The 22,725-nt window shown below is 36.9% G+C and overlaps 1 protein-coding gene across 1 annotated transcript in view; it reads left to right on the top strand.

The window, feature by feature from the left end:
* The window catches only part of tnikb (TRAF2 and NCK interacting kinase b), a 75,951-nt gene that overhangs the window by 11,783 nt on the left and 41,443 nt on the right, over positions 1-22,725 (top strand). Inside the window, 1 exon segment of the mRNA XM_048175145.1 lies at positions 2,070-2,135. Coding sequence (XP_048031102.1) covers positions 2,070-2,135 — 66 coding nt within the window.

Here is a 22,725-nt window from a genome sequence, read left to right as displayed (position 1 = left end):
TATTGTTAGCATTGTTGCTAATGTACTGTTAAATGTGGTTAAAGTTACCATCGTTTATTACTGTATTCACGGAGACAAGAGCCGTCGTTATTTTCATTATTAAACACTTGCAGTCTGTATAATTCATAAACACAACTTCATTCTTTATAAATCTCTCCAACAGTGTAGCATTAGCTGTTAGCCACAGAGCATAGCCTCAAACTCATTTAGAATCAAATGTAAACATCCAAATAAATACCATACTTGCGCGATTAGACATACTGCATGACGAACACTTTGTAAAGATGCATTTTGAGGGTCATATTAGCTGTGTGAACTTTTTTTATGTTAAGGCAAGCGCGAGCTCTTGGGGCGTGGAGCACGAGATTTAAAGGGGCCGCACACCCTGAATCGGCGCATTTATAATGATGCCCCAAAATAGGCAGTTAAAAAAAATTAATTAAAAAAAAATGATGGGGTATTTTGAGCTGAAACTTCAGACACATTCAGGGGACACCATATTACATCTTTTAAAAACATATTCTTCGGCACCTTTAAAATTATAAATCAATTATTTTACAATTGTAATAAAAGCCTTGGTTAGCACTTGAAGACTTTTTCAAAAACATCTTAACGACCCCAAACTTTTAATTTGTAGTGTATATATTAAAGTTTATTTATGCCTAATAGAATTTTTTTTTCTTATTTGAATAAATTCAACAACATTTAATGAGGTTTATTTACCAATTGAGTATAAAAACTGAACATAAAACATTTCTGATAATATATCATGAATTAAGTTTATCTTGTTGCTTGAATGATTAGATATTTTTACTGGAATACCATTTGATCAGAAGGTGATCAAATTCCACGTTTGATATATCCTACGATACTGTAATATGACTATCATATTATTCATACCATGGCATTTAGAGTACTTATAGGAGACATCTCTGATGGAGTGTTTGACAGTTAGTGGGAATACAGTGAATTAGATTTCATAAAGTACATTGGACCAGCCTCACTAAGATTCTCATTGGTCAAGTGTGCCTTTATGGCACCCCAAGACAGGGTTGCCGATGAGGGTTGCAAAATTGACCTTTTGTCCAATTGGACCTTTTGTAGATTACGGCCCTTCTTCAAAAGAGTCATGGTAATATCCAAAAAAACATTACAATTGTATTTTTGTTACATACACCTTGTCCTTTCTGAATATCCCATTCATTAACTTTATCTAAATAAACTGAATCCGTCAATCGACCTGAATTCAAACTTCATTTTCCACTAGCTTCATCCCATCATTTTGTTTTAAGCTGTTGTGTATTTTCTGTGAATTCACTGAACCATATTTCATAAATTACCCCTGTGTTGACATGAATGGCAGCTTTTGTCAGATTACCATGGCAACATATCTAGCTTATTGTACCAGGTGTATTGCATTATTTATTGGTTGTGCTTATTTTCATGAGCATCATGCTTGTTGGAGCTGAACTGAGCTCTGACAGCTTTGATAACTGCTTTAGTGTTATTAAATGAAAATGACATGTCAGAGTGATTTGATTTCAGTCTTGTTTGCTTTTTATATTCCCACCCCTGCATAATGTGGTTTGCCTTCACTTTTAAATAGAAACGGCACAGTCAGGTAGATATTATTGGTTCTTGTGCTAATAATATCTTTAATAATTTCAAAGTCAGTCATGATTGCAGACATTTCCAATCAGGCAGGATTTTCATGTATTACAGCACACTGGTAACCGCTAATGTTTTGTACTTTGAAATTTGAAAACAATTATAGGAAAAAAAAAAGAAATTAAGTTGTTTTGGTTTGCCGGAAATCGGTTCCAAGTTAACCTCAGAGTTCGTTTCAAAACATTTTCTGGCTTTGGCTCACTAAAGACCTTAATAGGCTTTTATGTTCAGTGTGTAAACGGATATTTAACTTTAATTGACACGCTTTGTTAGGTCTAATGACTGCAGTATCAGCCTTTATGATGACCTCAGTGTATACAGTATGTGTGATTGTCCTTGATGTTCAATGACAGGATAATGCAAGCTAATCTCCTCTTCTATTATTTTTTTCTCTCCCTCAGGACCCTGCGGGCATATTTGAGCTGGTGGAGCTTGTGGGAAATGGGACCTATGGACAAGTATATAAGGTAAATAATGATTTAATGGTTTACTATAAGTAAGATATGATATGTGTGATTGGGTGGATATATCTAGTTCAGTCTCAAAAAGATGTTTTCCCTCTCCCTCGGTTCAAAGATCTGCACTTACCTGTTAGTGCCTCAGCAGCTCTTGCGTCATACGTGCGGTATGTCCAGGCATGTCAAGACTCATGTGTTTTCTTATACTTCTTGCCATTTCTCTGAAAGATCCTTCGCCCACTTCGATTACCTGCTCAAAAACTAGTGTGTGAGTCAGATTTTTCAATTGAAAAGAGATTTAAGGCACCCACACACTACAAGATAATCAGGCCAATTATGGGCCCAATTCTCCCCTTCGGACAGTCCTAGGTAAAGTCCTGATTATCTTGATGGTTCTATATCTTATCAGATTTTCCTGTGGTGCGTGGTGTGTTAAAAGTGATTGAATCTGCTCGGAAGAACATTGGAGCCGCACCCATCTCAAATAGTAAATATACAACATTTTGAATATTTGGGCTCTTATAGGGTCAGTTCACCCAAAAATTCTGTCATTAATTACTCACCCTCATGTCATTCCACACCTGTAAGACCTTTGTTCCTCTTTGGAACACAAATTAAGATATTTTTGATAAAATCCAAAGGCTCAGTGAGGCCTGCATTGAAAGCAAGTTCATTTACACTTTCAGCCACCCAGAAAAGTACTAAAATTATATTTAAGACAGTACATGTGACTACAGTGGTTCAACCTTAATGTTACGAAGTGACGAGAATACTTTTTGTGCACAAAAAAACAAAATTACGACTTTATTCAACAATATCTAGTGATGGGCGATTTCAAAACACTGCTTCATGAAGCTTCGAAGCTTTACAAATCTCTTGTTTCGAATCAGTGGTTCGGAGCACCGAAGTCACGTGCTTTCAGTAAACGAGGCTTTGTTACGTCATAAGTGTTTTGAAATTTCAGTGGTTCACGTGACCTTGGCAGTTTGATACACGCTCCGAACCACTGATTCGATTTGTAAAGCTGCAAAGCTTCATGAAGCAGTGTTTTGAAATCGCCCATCACTAGATATTGTTGAATAAAGTCGTTATTTTGGTTTTTGCCGCACAAAAAGTATTCTCGCCGCTTTATAATATTAAAGGGTTAGTTCACCCAAAAATGAAAATTATGTCATTAATGACTCACCCTCATGTCGTTCCACACCCGTAAGACCTCCATTCATCTTCAGAACACAGTTTAAGATATTTTAGATTTAGTCCGAGAGCTTTCTGTCCCTCCATTGAAGGTGTATGTACGGTAGACTGTAGAGCTGCACGATTAATCATATCGCAATCGCGATGTCAAGCTTGTACGATTATATGACGCAAAATGCTGCGATTTTATGAAATAAAATAAAAATAATAATAATTTAATAAATAAATAAATACATGTGTGGACACGACAACCCATTCTCTGAGAGCCGTTTGCCCATTGTATACACCGCTAACAAAAAGAAGACCAGTCAGTTTCAGTTTAAGCAGTGGCACGTGTGGCGCGCATGGTCATGTCACGACTTTTTCCAGTGTGCAGCGCAGAGAACGGGTAGATGGATGCGGAGCAAACGGTCACTGAACTGGTGGCAAGAAAAAATGCTACCTCTGTATGGTAGCATGGCAATATTTTGGCTATACGATTATAAACCCAGATTAGTAGTGGTTAAACGGATCGTTGTTGATCCGTGATCCGTACGGACCAAGGCCCACGGTTCGGGACGCATGTGTTTCGCGGATCAATTGCAACTTTAACCGCAATAGAGTGAAAGGTTATCATTTGAACGTGTTTGTCTTGCTAGTTTACACATTAAATAGATATAATAAAACCATTCCAGCGCGCTAGAAGAGGCAAAAGGATTTAATTCGGTATCGCACGCAGCGCTGTTATCGGTGCGCACATGACGCACCTGCATACAAGGCTCGCGCGCACAGAGAGAGAGAGGCGCGTTATAGCTCGCAAACTCCAAATTGATTTCTCTTTCGCGTCCTCAATGCACTTGGATGGTCACATACACGCATTATGTCAGTCAAAATACCCCTCTCAGCAAGTCTTCTCGTAAACACTTTCGGTTAATTTCTTAAGTGAAGGAGGTGAGAATTCAGAAGTGTATCTATCTGATGTGTGCGTGCATGTCTTACTCTTAAAGTGACAGCAACCTATAAATACCTGCTGTTGTCTGTCATGTAAATCAAACAACAAAACACAGCTTTAACAAAGATTAATCTATATTAACCCCCTACTGCACACATGTTGATGGCAAATGAAAAAAAATATTCCACATAATTTTTTGGTTCTTTTGGGAACATTTTATTGATTAAAAACAATTATTTTTTCGTTGCCTCAGGGCAACGTTGTGCGACAATGGTACAGAGTCATAGAGAAAATTATCATCAAAATCAATTTTTTTTGTAAAAAAAATTCAAGAAATCATTAAGTAAAAAGGGAAAAACACTTGAAAGACATTGATGTATTGAATTTGATACATGCATAGGTCTGTATCATGTAGTGTGCTATGCAATATAATGTACTTCATGTAATAAGATTTCACTCTGTACGGAACTTCAAAAAGCACTTCTTCTCTGCTGTGACATAGTGGTGTATGTTACATTTCTGTGCATGAAAATTAATACTACAGTTAGACCTTATTTGTAACTTTATGTATTATTTATCTATGCTTGTTGTAATTGGTGTACAGTATTTGTTCTTTTTACAGTCTGTTCACTTGCCTTTAATAATGTATTACTTAGGCTAGTAGTTTATGCTGTGGTATCAGAGTAGTTTAAGTGGGCTAAGTAATACATGCAAAGTTAAGTTACCCCCATCCCCCAATTTTTTATTTTTTTTTGTGCTGATCCGAAAAATGATCCGATCCGTGACGTCATAACCGTGATGTGATCCGAACCGTGAGTTTTGTGATCCGTTGAACCACAGATTAGTAAAGAAACAAACATCTTAAATGGGATTATAACAAGTTTGCAGTAATGCAAAGGTGTTATTTAATTTTGTAAAAATATTTTAATTTGAAAACACTGTGCATTTATTTGTTGTTGTTGCTAGTTTGAGTTAAGAAATACACATTTCAGCATTATCAGTAATCTGTGTGTGCATTTTCATAGAGACCCAAGCAAGATGACTCATGATACTATTTGTTTATTATATCGCTATCGCATATCGCAATCGCAATATTGACCTCAATAATCGCAATATGACATTTTCCCCAAATCGTGCAGCCCTAATAGACTGTCCATGTCCAGAAAGGTAATAAAAACATCATCAAAGTAGTCCATGTGACATCAGTGGGTTAGTTAGAAGTTTTTGAAGCATCGAAAATACATTTTGGTCCAAAAATAACAAAAACTACGACTTAATTCAGCATTGTATTCTCTTCCGGAATCCTTTCCATTGAATTGATTCCATTGAATCCTTTCATCTGTCAGCATTGGTAATGCACTTTTACGTCGCTGTGGTTGTTTTGGGCGATTAGGACATCTGCAACATTTTGAAGCATCGAAAATACATTTTGGTCCAAAAATAACAAAAACTATGACTTAATTCAGCATTGTATTCTCTTTCGGAATCCTTTCCATTGAATTGATTCCATTGAATTGATTCCATTGAATCCTTTCATTTGTCGGTGTTGGTAACGCACTTTTACGTCGTTGTTTTTGGCGATTAGGACATCCGCGACATGCACACTTACGCACCATTTAAAAAATATAGCAATACCAAAATACAAACAATGTAGAATAGCTTGAATACAGTGTGCGTCTGCCTCAGACTGTAAACGAAGCTCGGGCACACCGGATAACACGTCAGCAGCGTCTTACGTCAGCAGCATCACTGCGGAGTCGTGAACCCGGATTGACAACAGACCCGGAAGAGAATACAATGCTGAATAAAGTCGTAGTTTTTGTTATTTTTGGACCAAAATGTATTTTCGATGCTTCAAAAACTTCTAACTAACCCACTGATGTCACATGGACTACTTTGATGTTTTTATTACCTTCCTGGACATGGACAGTCTACCGTACAAACACTTTAAATGGAGGGACAGAAAGCTCTTGGACTAAATCTAAAATATCTTAATTTGTGTTCTGAAGATGAACGAAGGTCTTACGGGTGTGGAACAACATGAGGGTGAGTCATTAATGACAGAATTTTCATTTTTGGGTGAACTAACCCTTTAAATCCTGTTGTGTGAGGGGAACCCCAAGGACAAACACACACACACTCTGTAGATTGTCAAGTGGAACGAAACAATACCCAATCAGAAATTGAGCAGACAGAAGTATTACAATCTCCACAACTTCATCCAAACCTTTTTCTTTATTTTTTCCATGAATTTTCTGTAAAAAGCAGTCCAAACACTATTATCGCCAATTGGTCTTGCCCGTTGTCCGCCATATTTGTTTACTCTGAAGTCATGTTTGACTGTGAGAGATTTTGCGAGATTTCTTGTGTTCACTCGTGTTGTTTGTGAATGGAATCTGTCAGTGTGTGAACAAAACTGTTAAATCTATGATTTTTGGGTTGGGTGTTGGGTTTTGTACAGTTTGATACGCTCCAAAAAAGTTGGCATGCTTGAAATTTTTAAGTTCTTCTTTGGTTTGGCGTTTCTTTTTTTGGTTTGAAGGTGAAAAGACATTCCTTTAGTCTTCATCCACAACGATCAGACTGCTAATTTGAAAAATACTATTGGGTATTACTAGGAAAATACTATTGATCTGTTTTTTTAAATGAAGAGATACCGATCAAAGATTAAAGCAAAAACTAAAGCCTGGAGCAGTGATGTAGGATCAGTTAAGCAGTCTGTCAGTCTCACCCACTGTCATAATGCAGTACTTTTAAAGGATTAGTTTACCCAAATAAATGAAAATCCTGTCATTTACTCATCCTTGTCATTCTAAAACCTGTATGACTTTCTTTCTTCTGTGAAACACAAAAGGAAATGGTAGAATATTTATGCTGCTCCTTTCTTTTTGTAAAATGAATACAAATGTGAACTGATGCTGTAAAAATGTTGGAAATCATATGCTACGTACAACTTGTATGCTGAATCTTGCAGAAGGCTATAATAATACTTCTGACAATTTCAAATACAGTGCATTAGTAGTATGGACTTCTTTACTATTCTGTAACTGTGCTTGGTTCTCTTTTCTTCCAATTTAAATTTAACTTGTCTATTTGAATTATTTAATTATTCCTGTGATGGCAAAGCTGAATTTTCAGCGTCATTACTCCAGTCTTCAGTCACATGATCCTTCAGAAAACATTCTAATATGCTGATTTAGTGCTCAAGAAACATTTTATTGATGAATAAAGTTCAAAAGAACAGCTTTTCATCACTTTTTGTGTCAATTTTAATCAATTTAATGCATCCTTGCTGAATAAAAGAGCAAATTTATTAAAAAAAAAAAAAAAAAAAAACTTACCGGCCCCAAAGTTTTAATGTAGTGTATATAGTGTATATAGCAGAATATTTTCCACTCAAGCCATACAGGATTGAGACAATATGAGAGTGAGTAAATGATGTCAGACTTCTTTATTTTTAGATAAACTTTCCTTTTGAATAAGAATTTATTACGCATACATATTGAGTTATTGGACAAATATAAAAAGTGAAAGAGGATGTGGTTGTAATAGTCACGTTAGAGTCCTCGGAGAAAAGCCACAGTTTGCAGAAGTTTTTGGGGTTGACATTGAGCTCTCTGTGTGAGTGCAGTCAGTATACTGAGAAAACCTGTAGGAGGTGTGATTCTGAGGTGTTGCCCACTTGTGAAGGTGTATGGAGGGGTCAGATCCTATCAGGTGCTAGATTTGGTTTCCTTTAATCTCCCACGAAGGGATTGTTGTGACAAAGAATGAGACTGATGCAAGACAGAAAAAGATTAACTCAGCCAATCGAAGGGGCACCCTTCGTGTATAGTTAGCATGTGTTAATGAGAGTGAAAGAGAAATGGTGCGAAGAAAGGAGAAAAATTAAAAATCATGTGAGGCAGTGGAATTCACCAAACTGTCAGCTGAATCACAGCTTCACTGTACTGTCATTCCTTATTAATGTGCCGTTTAAGACGTGTGTGCGCTCATACCATTACCAAGAACTCCTCTATTCATAAACCATATTTTCAGTGTGATTTCAGAGTTGTTTTAAATCCTGGTGTTTATCAAGAAGTTTTGCGTCAGGTAGGGCTGCACGATTAATCGCATGCTTTTGTCATGCGTGTCTCGTCAGTAAAGCCGGTTCTGTGATTAGCGGTAAATGTCCATCACCTGCTTTCAAATGGAGTGGCACTTAATATACAGAGCCGTAGTTCGCGGACAAGCTACGCAATATCGCGTTCGTAATCGAAAGCGATTCATCTGCGATTATGAACGCGTTATTGCGTAGCTTGTCCGCGAACTACGGCTCTGTATATTAAGTGCCGCTCCATTTGAAAGCAGGTGATGGACATTTACCGCTAATCACAGAACCGGCTTTACTGATGAGACACGCATGACAATCTCGTGCAATTAATCGTGCAGCCCTAGCGTCAGGTATGTTAGCTTTAAGTCCATTTTTATGTTAGAGTACTTCTAGACATTGATGCTTTTAGCAGATATATGCTTTTTAAAAAACAATCCTTTGTTCTGGAGACAAATATATTTGTGACTCATCCTGCCCTACACAGATTTTTGTCCAATCAAAAGCTCTTTTGACTGAGAATGGCTCTGTCCCAATTCCAACTGCCACTGACTAAAAAGTAAAGCCTATTGGCTACTAAAAAAGGCAAATAAAATTTGAGAAGAGAAATAAACGAAGGAAAAATTAGTCCAGGCCAGTAGGTGGCGATATGCACAGTAGTGTTGTCAAAACTACCGACTTCGGTACCTAGTCGGTACTGAAATTTTAAAAAATGTGACGCTTTGAGCGCTGTTGAGTGGATTCATAAACATCTCTGATTGGCTGTTGTTTTCACGGCTCATCGGATATGTCTGTGATAGGCTTCAATGATCAGCGCTGTAAAAACGTTGTAAATAGTCATCAATTAATCTCTTCACTAAGCGCTTACACAGATACACACGTGAGCGTTTGAAAGCAGGCGTCTATCGCGGATCGGTCCACTGTTAGACACCTGCTTTCAATCGCGCGCGCTCCCGCTTTCAAAACGCTTTCAAATTCAAACACTTCCGTGTGCTTTCAAATGCTCCCACGCGTTGATCATTGTAGCCAATCACAGGCATATCCGATGAGCGCGTCAACACAATGGCCAATCAGAGATGTTTACGAATCCGCTCAACAGCGCTCAAAGCGTCACATTTTTAAAATTTCAGTACCGATAGGTACCGAAGTCGGTACTTTTGACAACACTAATGCGCAGTGCAAATCACTAATAAAGTGAAGTAGAAGCCCTGTGATCTGTCCGGTTTCAAAAGGAAATGTCCAGACCTTCTTTAATGTAAATCAGTGGAATTTCTTTCCCATTTTTGTGTTTTTTTTTCCCTTTTTAGCGTGAATCAGAAGTAATAGGGTCAGTTCACCCCAAAATTCTGTCATTAATTACTCACCCTCATGTCATTTCACACCTGTAAGACCTTCGTTCATCTTTGGAACACACATTAAGATATTTTTGATAAAATCCAAAGGCTCAGTGAGGCCTGCATTGAAAGCAAGTTAATTTACACTTTCAACCGCCCAGAAAAGTACTAAAGTACATGTGACTACAGTGGTTCAACCTTAATGTTATGAAGCGGCGAGAATACTTTTTGTTCGCAAAAAAACAAAATTACGACTTTATTCAACAATATCTAGTGATGGGCGATTTCAAAACACTGCTTCATGAAGCTTCGAAGTTTTACGAATCTCTTGTTTTGAATCAGTGGTTCGGAGCACCGAAGTCACATGCTTTCAGTAAACGAGGCTTTGTTACGTCATAAATGTTTTGAAATTTCAATAGCTCACGTGACCTTGGCAGTTTGATATGTGCTCCGAACAACTGATTCGATTTGTAAAGCTTCAAAGCTTCATGAAGCAGTATTTTTAAATCGCCCATCACTAGATATTGTTGAATAAAGTCGTTATTTTGGTTTTTGCCGCACAAAAAGTATTAATAAAAGGCAAATAAAATTTGAGAAGAGAAAGAAAAAAAGAAGGAAATAAACAAAGGAAAAATTAGTCCAGGCCAGTAGGTGGCGATATGCACAGTGCAAATCACTAATAAAGTGAAGTAGAAGCCCTGTGATCTGTCCTGTTTCAAAAGGAAATGTCCAGACCTTCTTTAATGTAAATCTATGGAATTTCTTTCCCATTTTTATTGTTTTTTTTTTTTTTTCCTTTTTCGCGTGAATCAGAAGTAATAGTGCACCTCTAACAAGCCACACAATTGGGAGTTATAATTCATATGTTACACAAACTGTACAGGATGAGTTACTCACCGAATATTAACACTTAGCAATAATGTGAGCAATAGCAATAGTAATAGTCGTGCTTTCCTTGGCAAACGTGTTTCCCAAACATTCCCTCTGTCCTTCCTCCTAGTTACCATAGTTTGGACAAAGAGGTAGTCTGAGCCCAGATTAACAGAGGTTCACATTTTGGAAGAGAGCCACTATAAATGGATTACTTTAGTTAGCATTAGTTTTTATTTTACTTTGTAAAGGTAAATTTATGTGTCTGGTAAGCCAACAAGAAAGCACAGTCTGTGGTGTTCATGCACCGGATTTGCGTGGGCTAATCGGTTCAAATATATATAAAAATGAATATAAAACACACTTGCTCATTTACGTGTGGGAGTTTTTCAAAAGCACAAGCGCATGCTCCTGACATCTTTTATAATTCAGATATTATTTAGAACAGCAGGCATATGTGTAATGAGTAGTTTTTTGAACCAAATTAGACATTTTAGATGACATTCTGTTGGCTTTGGGGAAGTCACATTCAGGTCACAATCAGCCATGATTGACTGAATGTTTAGTGCAAAAGAAAGAATAGTGTCAGTGAAATTCAGCGACTCGTGTTATTTATGCATTGATGAATAGTTTTTCTTTTGGTAACCATGACTTTTTTTCTTGACTCTTGATCTTAGATGACAAGCCTCCCCCTTTGAGTCAGACTATTGATTTGAATTGCTTCATTATGTGATTTCTTTGCTTTATTACTCCTATTCGTTTTCTTGTTAATGTGAAATCAGTCATTATTTATCTTTACGAATATTATGGGCTAAGTGGAATACATAATTTGTTTATGCTAATTTGGTGAACTAGTGGATTTGTAATGTCAGTTCAGACATATATTTTCATTTTTTTCTGCAGTCACTTAAAAGTTTGTTCATATTTATTTAATAAATAAAAATATACTCTTTTTTTTTTTTTTTTTTTTTTTTTTTGTAACACTTATTCAGTCCAATGGATGTATTACATTGATCAAAAGTGATGACAGTGAAGAGATTTATAAAGTTATAAAAGATTCCAATGTTTATCAAAAAATCCTGACAAAATGTATCATGTTTTTCAAATGTTTAATTTTAGTTGATGATAATAAGAAATATTTCTTGAGCACCAAATTAGCATATTCGAATGATTTCTGAAGGCTTTGTCATCACAGGAATACATTATTATTATTTTTTTTTAAATTGTAATTTTATGTAATTTTTAAAAATTTTAATTTTAATATCACTATTATAGTTTTTCACTCACTTTGTGAGCTCTGTAACTTTCAGATCGTATACATGCACAAACAGATACAGTACACACTAAAGGAAAAGGAAAATATTAAAGGGTCATGAAACCCTAAACCAAATTTTCTGAGTTATGCGTGTTGAACATCATAGAAGACAATGTTACCATCTGTAAGTTTTGATTGTAGGAGAAAACTAGTTAATTTTTATCTTTTTGTGCTATTTTCAACTTACGAGTTTAAATTTGTCTTTGTGTCTGACGTTTTCTTGCACTATAGTAAATCGATGACTCATCTGCGTCTCATAATTATTCATGAGACTGCGTGTCCTTATCCTATGAGAAGATGCCTCGCTTAATTATTTACGACAGCATGCCTTCATTTCCTATGACAGGCCCTTCAAACAGTGAGATCTCATACAGTAAGTGAGAGATGCATTAATAGATCAAAAATGAGTGTTTGTTTTTGCTTTGTACGTTTTTCTGCGTCACAAGTTCTCAACAGATCCTGAGTCTTCGACACAAACGTGATTCATCCACACTGTGAGTGTAACCAGTCTTACGACCCTTTTAACCAATCAAACGGCTTATAAAAAATGCTGCAAAATAAGCCTCAAAAGTTATTAGAGATGCAACAGCGTGTTGATATGCATTTTCCTTGCAGAACAAATGCTGTGCATTAAATTATAGCTGTCACAGGATATGTGTGTATTTGTCTAATTTGGTGAGCTTACAAAACCATTGCATATATTGTGTCGTGTAATAATGGTAATTTGCAGAGTGCATTTGTGGGAAGCTGTGTGGTCGGTCTCCCCTATTTCCCCCTCCACTCCGCAGCTCGCCACGCCCACTTTTGTAGCATTTTTTAGTGTGGTGAGAACTGACTGCTACAAAAAAAAACATCATGACCTCTTTAACTGTTTTTTGTGTTAGTGTTGTTTTTAAATTGGACATTAAAAACATATTTTGACCCTATTGACGTAATGCTAATGAACGACGCACATTTTACAATAACTAAACAATGCCAAATACTACATAAAAGGTCCTCAGGCTTCCATCAGTGCAGAATTAGTTGGTTAAATCAACTGCACTACCCAATGCCAATTTCACGGTGTCTGAAGCATCATGGATAAATTGAGGGTAATTTCTTTAGAACTAAGTTGCTTAGAAGCTCAGATGTGCTGGTCCATAGCGAAACCTTTTTCTTTTTTTAGTCAGTCTTAAACAGATGTCTTCTGCCTCACTCTGTAGGTCTGTAGCAGCATGTTTCCACAACTCTGTTGGAGTTTACAGAGTTCATCTTAACATGGTACTTTTTTGTACTGTAATTTAGATTCTGGAAACAGGGCCTCATTTTCACATTATTACTCAGCCTGTGGATCTGTCAATTTGGGTCAGCTTTGAAAGAGAGATGGTTGCTGAGTGTTCTTATTCTTATTAACGGGGGTTCTTTGAACTCTTGGACTCCTGCGTTGCTGGCAGGCGGTTTAATTAGTCCAAGGGTCATGGGTTATGACCTCACTGGCCTGCAAGAACAGATCAGCATCTGAGAAGTATTGATCATTATATTTGACTAGATGCAGCTAGACCAATCATTAGTCACGATGAAACTGAACTAGTGATAGATTTTTATATATTTTTTGACGTACATCACAGCGTAACGGATTATCGGAAAAGAAAAAATGTAGGGTGGGGACTTGATTCTATCTATCGGTTGTTGATTGGACTTTTAGATGTGTCTGTTGCACTGAAAAGTGGAGGCAGATGAAGATGAGCTTGCAGAGATAAGGTTTAATCGGATTAAATGACTGAAAAAGTCCTGCATACATCACCAGAAATAAGTCTAGAAGGTCCAGTTGACATATTTTTTATTTTTTTTTTGTCTATAACATGCATTTAGAAAATTTCATTTCATGCTGACTTTAAAGGGAATTCAGGAGTTTGAGTCCATGCAGAAAGTCCCACACAGCCCTTTCTCCGGTGGGGCGCCATCTTGGGAGATCCAGAAAGCCATTAAAAACGTGCCCTGTATTAGAAGAAATAGGTTCTGGGTCAGGATGTGCAGCGTTGGGAGTGCTCATCTCCCACTCACATGACACTGCTTTTGAGAGAAATCTGCTATGAAGGAGAAAGATGGAAATGAAGACACTTATATTAAAGCTTCTGAGTTTTCTTTTCACACTTTTTAAGATTTTAGGGGCGGTCAAGCTACAAAATGCATAATCAAAGCATCATAAAATCGGTCGATATATTTTAAAGGTGCCCTAGAACTTTTTTTTTTAAAGATGTAATATAAGTCTAAGGTGTCCCCTGAATGTGTCTGTGAAGTTTCAGCTCAAAATACCCCATAGATTTTTTTAATTCATTTTTTTAACTGCCTATTTTGGGGCATAATTAGAAATGAGCCGATTCAGGGTGTGTGGCCCTTTAAATCTCGTGCTTCACGCCCCAAGAGCTCGCGCTTGCCTTAAACAACATAAAAAAAGTTCAAACAGCTAATATAACCCTCAAAATGGATCTTTACAAAGTGTTCGTCATGCAGCATGTCTAATCGCGTAAGTACAGTGTTTATTTTGATGTTTACATTGATTCTGAATGAGTTTGAGGCCGTGTTCCGTGGCTAACGGCTAATGCTACACTGTTGGAGAGATTTATAAAGAATGAAGTTGTGTTTATGAATTATACAGACTGCAAGTGTTTAAAAATGAAAATAGCGACGGCTCGTCTCCGTGAATACAGTAAGAAACGATGTTAACTTTAACCACATTTAACAGTACATTAGCAACATGCTAACAAAACATTTAGAAAGACAATTTACAAATATCACTAAAAATATCATGTTATCATGGATCATGTCAGTTAATATTGCTCCATCTGCCATTTTTTGCTATTGTTTTTGCTTGCTTACCTAGTCTGATGATTCAGCTGTGCACATCCAGACGTTAATACTGGCTGCCCTTGTCTAATGCCTTGATCATGGCCTGGCGTATGCAAATATTGGGGGCGTACACCCCGACTGTTACGCAACAGTCGGTGTTATGTTGAGATTCGCCTGTTCTTCTGAGGTCTTTTAAACAAATGAGATTTATATAAAAAGGAGGAAACAATGGAGTTTGAGACTCACTGTATGTCTTTTCCATGTACTGAACTCTTGTTATTTAACTATGCCGAGGTACATTCAATTTTTGAATCTAGGGCACCTTTAAGTCTTCTGAAACATATGATGGTTTGTGTGAGGAACAAACTGAAATTTAGCAGTTATGAATTTTAGCAGTTCTGACATTCAACAAAACTTTTTTTTTTTTTCCTGGAAGAAAAAAGTCATAAAGGTTTCAAAAAAAGAACCTTGAATGATAACTTAGATTATGCGATTTGTTGATGAGGTGGGCGAGGTGACAGTTTCATCTAGATTTCTTTTTTGATTATGTTTTTAGCATAGCTTTTGTTAGCCGTGTTTTAGACAGTTTTCACTGTAAAACACCCTCTAAAAATATGTTCATCCCCTTTAAAGCACCATCACTACAGCCACACACATTAACACGGACATCTTTGGCCTTTGAGCATTGGATTTTTGAGATGGCATGTCAAGTTAAAAATAGTTTAACTTTTCAATGTGTCTCAAGACCCCCTGCATTCTGTTCCATTTTGTTGTGCTCCCTTTCAGGCTCGAATACACCACATAGATTTTGCCCAGATTTTTGCCTCTATTTACAGTCTAGACAAGTCAGCACCAGTCTGCAGGTTTGAGTTGACAGATTTCACAGAAAATCACGTGATGGGCACCCATAAGAAACACAACCAGTTCGGTTCAGGTGAAACAGAAACCAGTTTTCCTAAAGTCTTTCATATTTGTTGTTTGATTTGATTTGATTTCAATTCACAAGCTTGAGATTCAATTTCAGTTCAATTAGAATCAATATCGATTAATTGGGGCCTATCGGGTATAGTATATGGCAAATTTCCTCAAGGAAAAAAAAATCTCTCAACTAATCCAGTAAACTATACAGTGAACCCCAGTTGGTACATCACTATGATAATAATGGTTACAATTAACTGATTTGTTGGCTACTTGCATTTAAATTACACATAGTGAAATTTTTAGAATAATAATGTTAGAATTATACATTTTTAATGACGATTCTAAAACCGTTAGTTCCTGTCCTTGATTCTGTTCTCCATTGATATTGTTCTAAATGTTTACTGTATTATGTAGAAGAGTATTGTGAGAAAGAGATCGAGTGAGCAAGTTTATTACCTGCATTCATTTTTAGCATTTTCCTTCAGGTCAGTCCTATGTTCAAAATAAAAAATCTGTTTAAATGTCCGATGTATTATCTTGTCCTTTTAACAGTTAAGGGGTTTTCCCATGACTGACAGTGCTAGTCAAAGCATTTGTCAGTTGCGCCTTGTTCCGTTTTCAAAACAATTCAGTCTTTTCAATGTAAAAGTCTTCGCTACTGACTGACACACTCATAAAAACAGTCTTTGCCGCCATCTAATGGCGTAATAATGTAACTTCTGTTGCTGTTCACGGTCAGGGACCATTTTTTTCCGGCGGAAGGAAGGCTTTTATTGAAAGTTTACTTCATGAAAGTTGCATTGATGCATATTTTTGGCTTTAATATTTGTATTGTGTGGTAACCGGTTTATAAAAGCAACAAGGTACTCGAGGCTAGTGCTGTATCTTGAATAAGTCACGGCTGAAGGGATTGCAGGCACGACGCCCTTCAGCCGTTATGTTATGTTTCTTATGTTTTCTATAAACATTTTAATGGTGGCTGTAATAAAAACATGATGGATTTATTCAAACATTAACTGAGGAACAGGTTAAGTAAAAAGACAATGAATATGCGATATAATGTGTATATTTAGCAAAATGCTAGTCTTTAAAGCTCATTTTTCTTGCTGACTAACAAGTTTTTGGACATTGAATGGCTTTTCTGTGCTAAATGTAATATTATGTAACATTTGTTTACAAGCTGTTTTATTGACGTTGTTGAAACACCGATGACACGATTATAAGAGACATGAAACGTACTTCGGTAAGTTGTACTATATATTTCAACATGTTCAATCATGTTTATTTTGTGCTGTAGTAAAGAGGAAGAGATGATCCGTTCACATGGTCACCACGGTGCTGCCTTTGACTTTTGACATGCAGAATTTGAAAGCTAAGACTGTTTCTTTTCAGAAGTAACAAAGCACACAGCTTGTTGCAATTTATGGGAGGCACTCAACAAAGTTTTGTTCATTAATCAACTGAAATCAGCATCTGAAAGGTTGATTCTTGGGATTTAAGAATCAATATTCAATATCGGTTCTTCAAAAAGAGAATCGGTTAAAATCGAGAAATCAGTGTATATATATATATATATATATATATATATATATATATATATATATATATATATATATATATATATATATATATATATATATATATATATATATATATATATATATACATACATTTTTTTATTTTTTTTTATTTTTTTATTTTTTTACCCAGTTCTAGTCGTCAGGCAACCCATCGACTTGATTTATGTAGTTTTGCACATCTCTAACTTAAAACATCTTAGCAACCCCATATCAACTCCCTGACAACCACCCACAACACCCTAGCATTGTAGCAGCAAATTTGTAAAGTTAAAGTACCCAAACGTTTTGTTCCACGTGATGCCTTAGCATGTTCTTCTCACCCATGCATTATGAGATAAACACAGAGCTTACGGTTAAATAAGGAAGCTTCCACAATGAGGCTCTAAATAAAACACCAACTTCCTGCATTCCATAAGTGACTGAAGGGCATGTGGTCTTTTGAAGACTGTTCTCTGAATGGAAGATGAGTGAAGAGATTCTGGCCCCTCCAAAGCTCTCTCAGAGACTGAGCTGAGAGGGTCATGCTAGGTCACATGTCTCAGGAACAAGAGGAGCTGTCTGTAGAAGAGTGTGAAAATCACAAACCTCCTCCGCCTTCCAGGCCTGTTGCTAGGCTACAGAGAGGAAGTGGTGCGTTGTGCTTTTTTTTTTTTTTTTTTTGCACTGGCACCCTGTGTCTACCGTTAAGCGGTACAAACATACACCAGTCTCGCAGTGACAAATGACTTCCTGATCCTGATTGTACAATAATAACTGTTCCGTTTTCACAACTTCTACAATATATGACTGTCATTACCGTTGTTTGGCTTCCCTACCTTCCTGCAGATATCGTCTTAGTTCTCATGATTGGATTGTTGAGGATAGCCAATAGCAGCTGTGATGATGAAACCGCACAGCAATGTCTTCCTGACAACATTTTGCGGCTACAGTTACAATGCATTATACCGCAAGCTCTCCGATAGCCATTTACAGTCATTTCAGATATAATAGGAACAGACCTCAGTATGCATTTCAGCTGCCATTCTAGATTAGAAGGATTCTGTGACCACATAGTGTGCTTATCTGTTTGGCTTGTAAAAGCATCTACATCCATCACACATAGGCTACAAAAACAGTCTGCAGATGAGTATGAAAAAAACTAATCTTTTTAAGTATGAAACATCTATATTTTTGAAACTGTGTTATGCGGTACAATAAATACAGTATGCATTTTTTTTTTTCTGTATGAAAATCCCAGATTACCTCTTGCAGATGTGCACTATACATTAGAGGCCGTTCACAGTGAACACTTTTTTCCATTCCAATGCATTCCATTCCTACTTTTCCATTGTTAGACGAACATGTATGCCGGATGCGCTCGCGTCTTGCGTCTTTTGCAGCGTCTCGCGTATGACACGGTGTTCCAAAAAAATTAAAATCAGTTACATTTTTAAGAAATGTATCTCACATCTCATGTTTTTCAAAGATTAAAAACACATTCTGTGTTCTTAATCTTTTTCGACAACTATTGCCATGAGAATAGCATCAGTTACTGACATGGCATTAAAATCTCAAATACCTAATTAATGCCCTATTATGCCCCTTTTACAAGATGTAATATAAGTCTCTGGTGTCCATAGAATGTGTCTGTGAAGTTTCAGCTCAAAATACCCCACAGATCATTTATTATAGCTTGTCAAATTTGTCCCTATTTGGGTGTGAACAAAAACACGTTTTTTTGTGTGTGTCCCTTTAAATGCAAATGAGCTGCTGCTCTCGGCCGCTTTCCTGAATAGGGCAGAGCTTTAACAGGTCACGCTTTGGTTGCTCAACAACAACAAAGCTGGAGAATCTCACGCAGCCAAAATGACGATTTTCCCTACCAGACATTTGTTGTAGTCCTTAAACAGAGAATTCTTTTAAAAGAAAATGTTTCCCTTTGCATTGAACTTTGAGCGTCGTAACTTTGCAGATGTTGTTTATGCTCAAACAGCAACATTACGCACTAACTAAAGTTAAAGTGAAATCGTAATCAACCACCCCTTTAAATTAAGTGAAATTGACTTGATTGGCCTGTCAAAGTGCAAAACATTTTTACATAAAATTGCAAAATAGCTGTATTTATTTATCAAAATAACCATATTTATTTTCAAAATGTAACATGCAATGTAATGAGGTTACATTACTAACATTACTACATACTGTTTTGCATTTTGTTTCTAAAAATAGTGTACAGTATATGGCATATATGTTAATGCAGTATGTTAATATTCCATTCTGAACACACTGTAGTTATATTTATCAGTAATATTGCACATTCGCGCCTTGCTTTTTTTTATGGCTTATGGCAGTTAAGGACAGTCTTATCTTATACGTCAGGGCTCCAGAACTTTTCAGTTAATCTCTGTCAGGATGCCAGATGGTTTTTCCAGTTAGCAGTCGGCCATGTGACTCTTCGCATCAGGAAAGACGTGGAGCTTTAGGGTGCAAATCCATCACACATGCACCCATTCACCATGTCCACACATCCGACTCATTAATATGCCAGCATAATTTATTACAATTAGTCGATTGTATTATTATGATGATTGGCTCATGTTTTCTGTCACAGATGTATTCAAATTAGCCAACATTTTTGTCCAGTCAGCATGTCTTTCCAGTTCACAAGCTCCCTTCCAAGCCATATCAAAGCCAACACCCTAGCAACTGCATAGCAACACCCTGGCAACCACTTAAAACATAACATGGCAATCATCAGTGACCCCCTGGAGGTTTGTGAGGGAACTGTAGGGGGTTCGTGAGTTGATAAAGCTAATTAAAGGCACAATATGTAAGATTTTTGGATTAAAATATCCAAAAACCACTAGAACAGTGTTATATATTTTGTTGACTTGTGTACTTCCCAGATTCCATGAATGTTTAAATCGAGAGAAATAAGCAATTTTAACTAGTGTCCCATCCCTTGTCATTGTGTCGCATATATAAGTGACGTCATCACCCTCAATTTCTAGTTTTATTTTGTAGAAACCATGGAAACACCAAAGACGCTTTAATATATTATATTTTATTAGACAGGGGAACAACTGTTTGGATACATTTATAGACGGAAAACTATTCATTGTTATATAGCTCAACACTGTTAGTCATTTTGTTTAAATCTAGTTTTCTTGATTTTCCGAGAGTACCATGTTTTACCATGCCTCCGAGAAAAACACTATTTTTTTTCAAGTGGCTAAGATAGCATAATCATTTGCAGCTTTATTTTTATTAACAGTAATACAGAATTTTCTCCATCATACGATGTTTTAAAATTAATTGCATGCCATTTAGCAACAAAAGCCATCCATCATTTATTAATATGATATTCTAATATCAATCAAGCTTACTGCAGTGTGCGACAAGTGTCTCATAACAGCCGCCGAGCGAACGCACAGAGTAACGTTATAACACAATTTTCAACACACTCAAATGTATCTAATGATAAACAGCGCTGCGTTACCCCACATATGCTTGACCGGAAGAAGCGGAAGTGGCGACTGTGGCATAATAAAAGTTCTGCTGCTTTTGAGGCGTGTGTCGTGCTCGTCTCTCATTAGCTCTGCTTCATACTACAGTAACATTAATAATCTCATTCATGAACATGATTTCTACTCTAGTCCCCGCCGGATTCTTTTCCACCGGCTGTGCAATGAAGATGACAACTTCGCTTCGCCTTTGCTTTGAATAGGTGACCTCTAGTGGCATAAAATTACATATTGTGCCTTTAAATCTAAAGGCCTGTACACACCGGGACGAATATCGTTCGCGATTATCGCCATCGCTTAACGCCTCGTGACTAAACAAAGGGCGCCAATGTGAGTGTGCACACCGACGCGAAAAACGTTAGGCGTAAAAGCGGCATTTTTTTTTTTTTTTTAAACGCCTTGAGTTCGTTTTTTTGGTTTGACTCGCCGCATTAAAAACTGGCTGACCAGTGAGGCACTTTTCTTCATGTGCCTGGAGCTACTGAAGTTACAGTAAAATGCGACTTGGTGGCGCTCAAGCACAAAACAGTCTTGCTGAGCACACATTGATACCAAGACGACGAAGAGGAAGTAAGCAGATGACAAACTATGGGTGCTCTGCCAGTTCATGGCCACACCAATAGATGTGTATTATATGCCATTTTATTTCTGTATTTTTATTTTATTTTATTTTTTACATTCAAGAAATATAGTTGAGAATGCCCATTTCATAAATGTTCTTTTGCACTACCGTTCACTTGCACTACTGTCATTGTGACTTATTTGCACGACCGTTTCTGACTACCATCTCCTTGTCATATATATGCCATTTTATATCTATATTTTTATCTTTTTTTATTTTATTTCATAAATATGTTTATTTGCACTACCATTCAGCACAAGCACCATATACTGTCAGGGAGTGAATTTGCACATTCACTCGGCGCATCGCCAGTGAAAAACGCTTGGGTATGAACAGGAAAAACGTCTCAAAATGCTGGCGCAATATTCGTCCCGGTGTGTACGAGGCTTAAAGTAACATTAAAATACACAAATAGGGCTGCACAAATCTAAATAAAACTGAAATGCATGCATACAACTTATAATACTATGTTTTCAGAGTGGCTCAGTTCACAGTAAATGCTGCTTCTCACAAACTCCACCTTTGTTTTAGAGAGCAGGGTGGCTGATATAAAGCTGGTATATAAGATATTACACTTTTTAATTTAAAGATGGTAAATAACACATGCTGCAGTTCAATTTATATTTATTTTGTGTAACATTTAGTAAATTAATCTGAACTTGAACCAATTTGAAAAAAAAAAAAAAAGCCTGTAAAATGAACAGATTTGTACTATACTACTAAGTCACGATTCTGACAATTATCAGTCAATGCCAATAATTTAAATGTGGCTATATATGACTCAACCACTAGTAAAAATCTAGATATTAGATGCTCAAAATAGGATCAAGAAGTGTCATGAGCCATATTCGAACTCACTCAAGTGCACATCACGCCATGGCTCCATGGTTTGATAAAATGTCAAAGTTCCCCACACAGTGATTTTCTTATTTTTATACAGCCATGGGGTTTGTCTGGGTTTTTCTACTCATTAATACTTTCCAATAGCAGTTGAAGTTGTTAATGAGCACTGATGGGACTTGTGTGATGCTCTCTTCTCATGTCCTCCTTTCTCTTTCCCACCTTTTTTTCACTCCTTCCCTCCTCCTCTCGCCGAAACATCTCCTCTGCTTAGAATCAAAGCGGTGGGAGTGTGTTGGGTGAGGAGATGAAGTGTGCATAATTCATTCTGAAGAGCACACACTGGGTGATTCTGCCGTTCAGATGAATGCACTTCTGCTCAGATCTGCTGCGGTATCTCCTGCTATTGTCCCGAAACACGGGACCTGCTGTGCGTGCAGATGATCTGTGTCCGCAGTGTCTGTTTCCCTCATTCTGGTTATGAAATGAAATTGAGCTCAGAGGAAGTGAGGAACTTAACAGGTAAACAGGAGGGAATTGGGGGAGACCCGGGACAATGATTGCCATTTC

Source organism: Megalobrama amblycephala, linkage group LG22 (genome assembly GCF_018812025.1).
Source record: "Megalobrama amblycephala isolate DHTTF-2021 linkage group LG22, ASM1881202v1, whole genome shotgun sequence".
In the NCBI taxonomy this organism is placed as follows: Eukaryota; Metazoa; Chordata; class Actinopteri; order Cypriniformes; family Xenocyprididae; genus Megalobrama; species Megalobrama amblycephala.
This window is presented reverse-complemented; position numbering and strand designations above follow the sequence as displayed.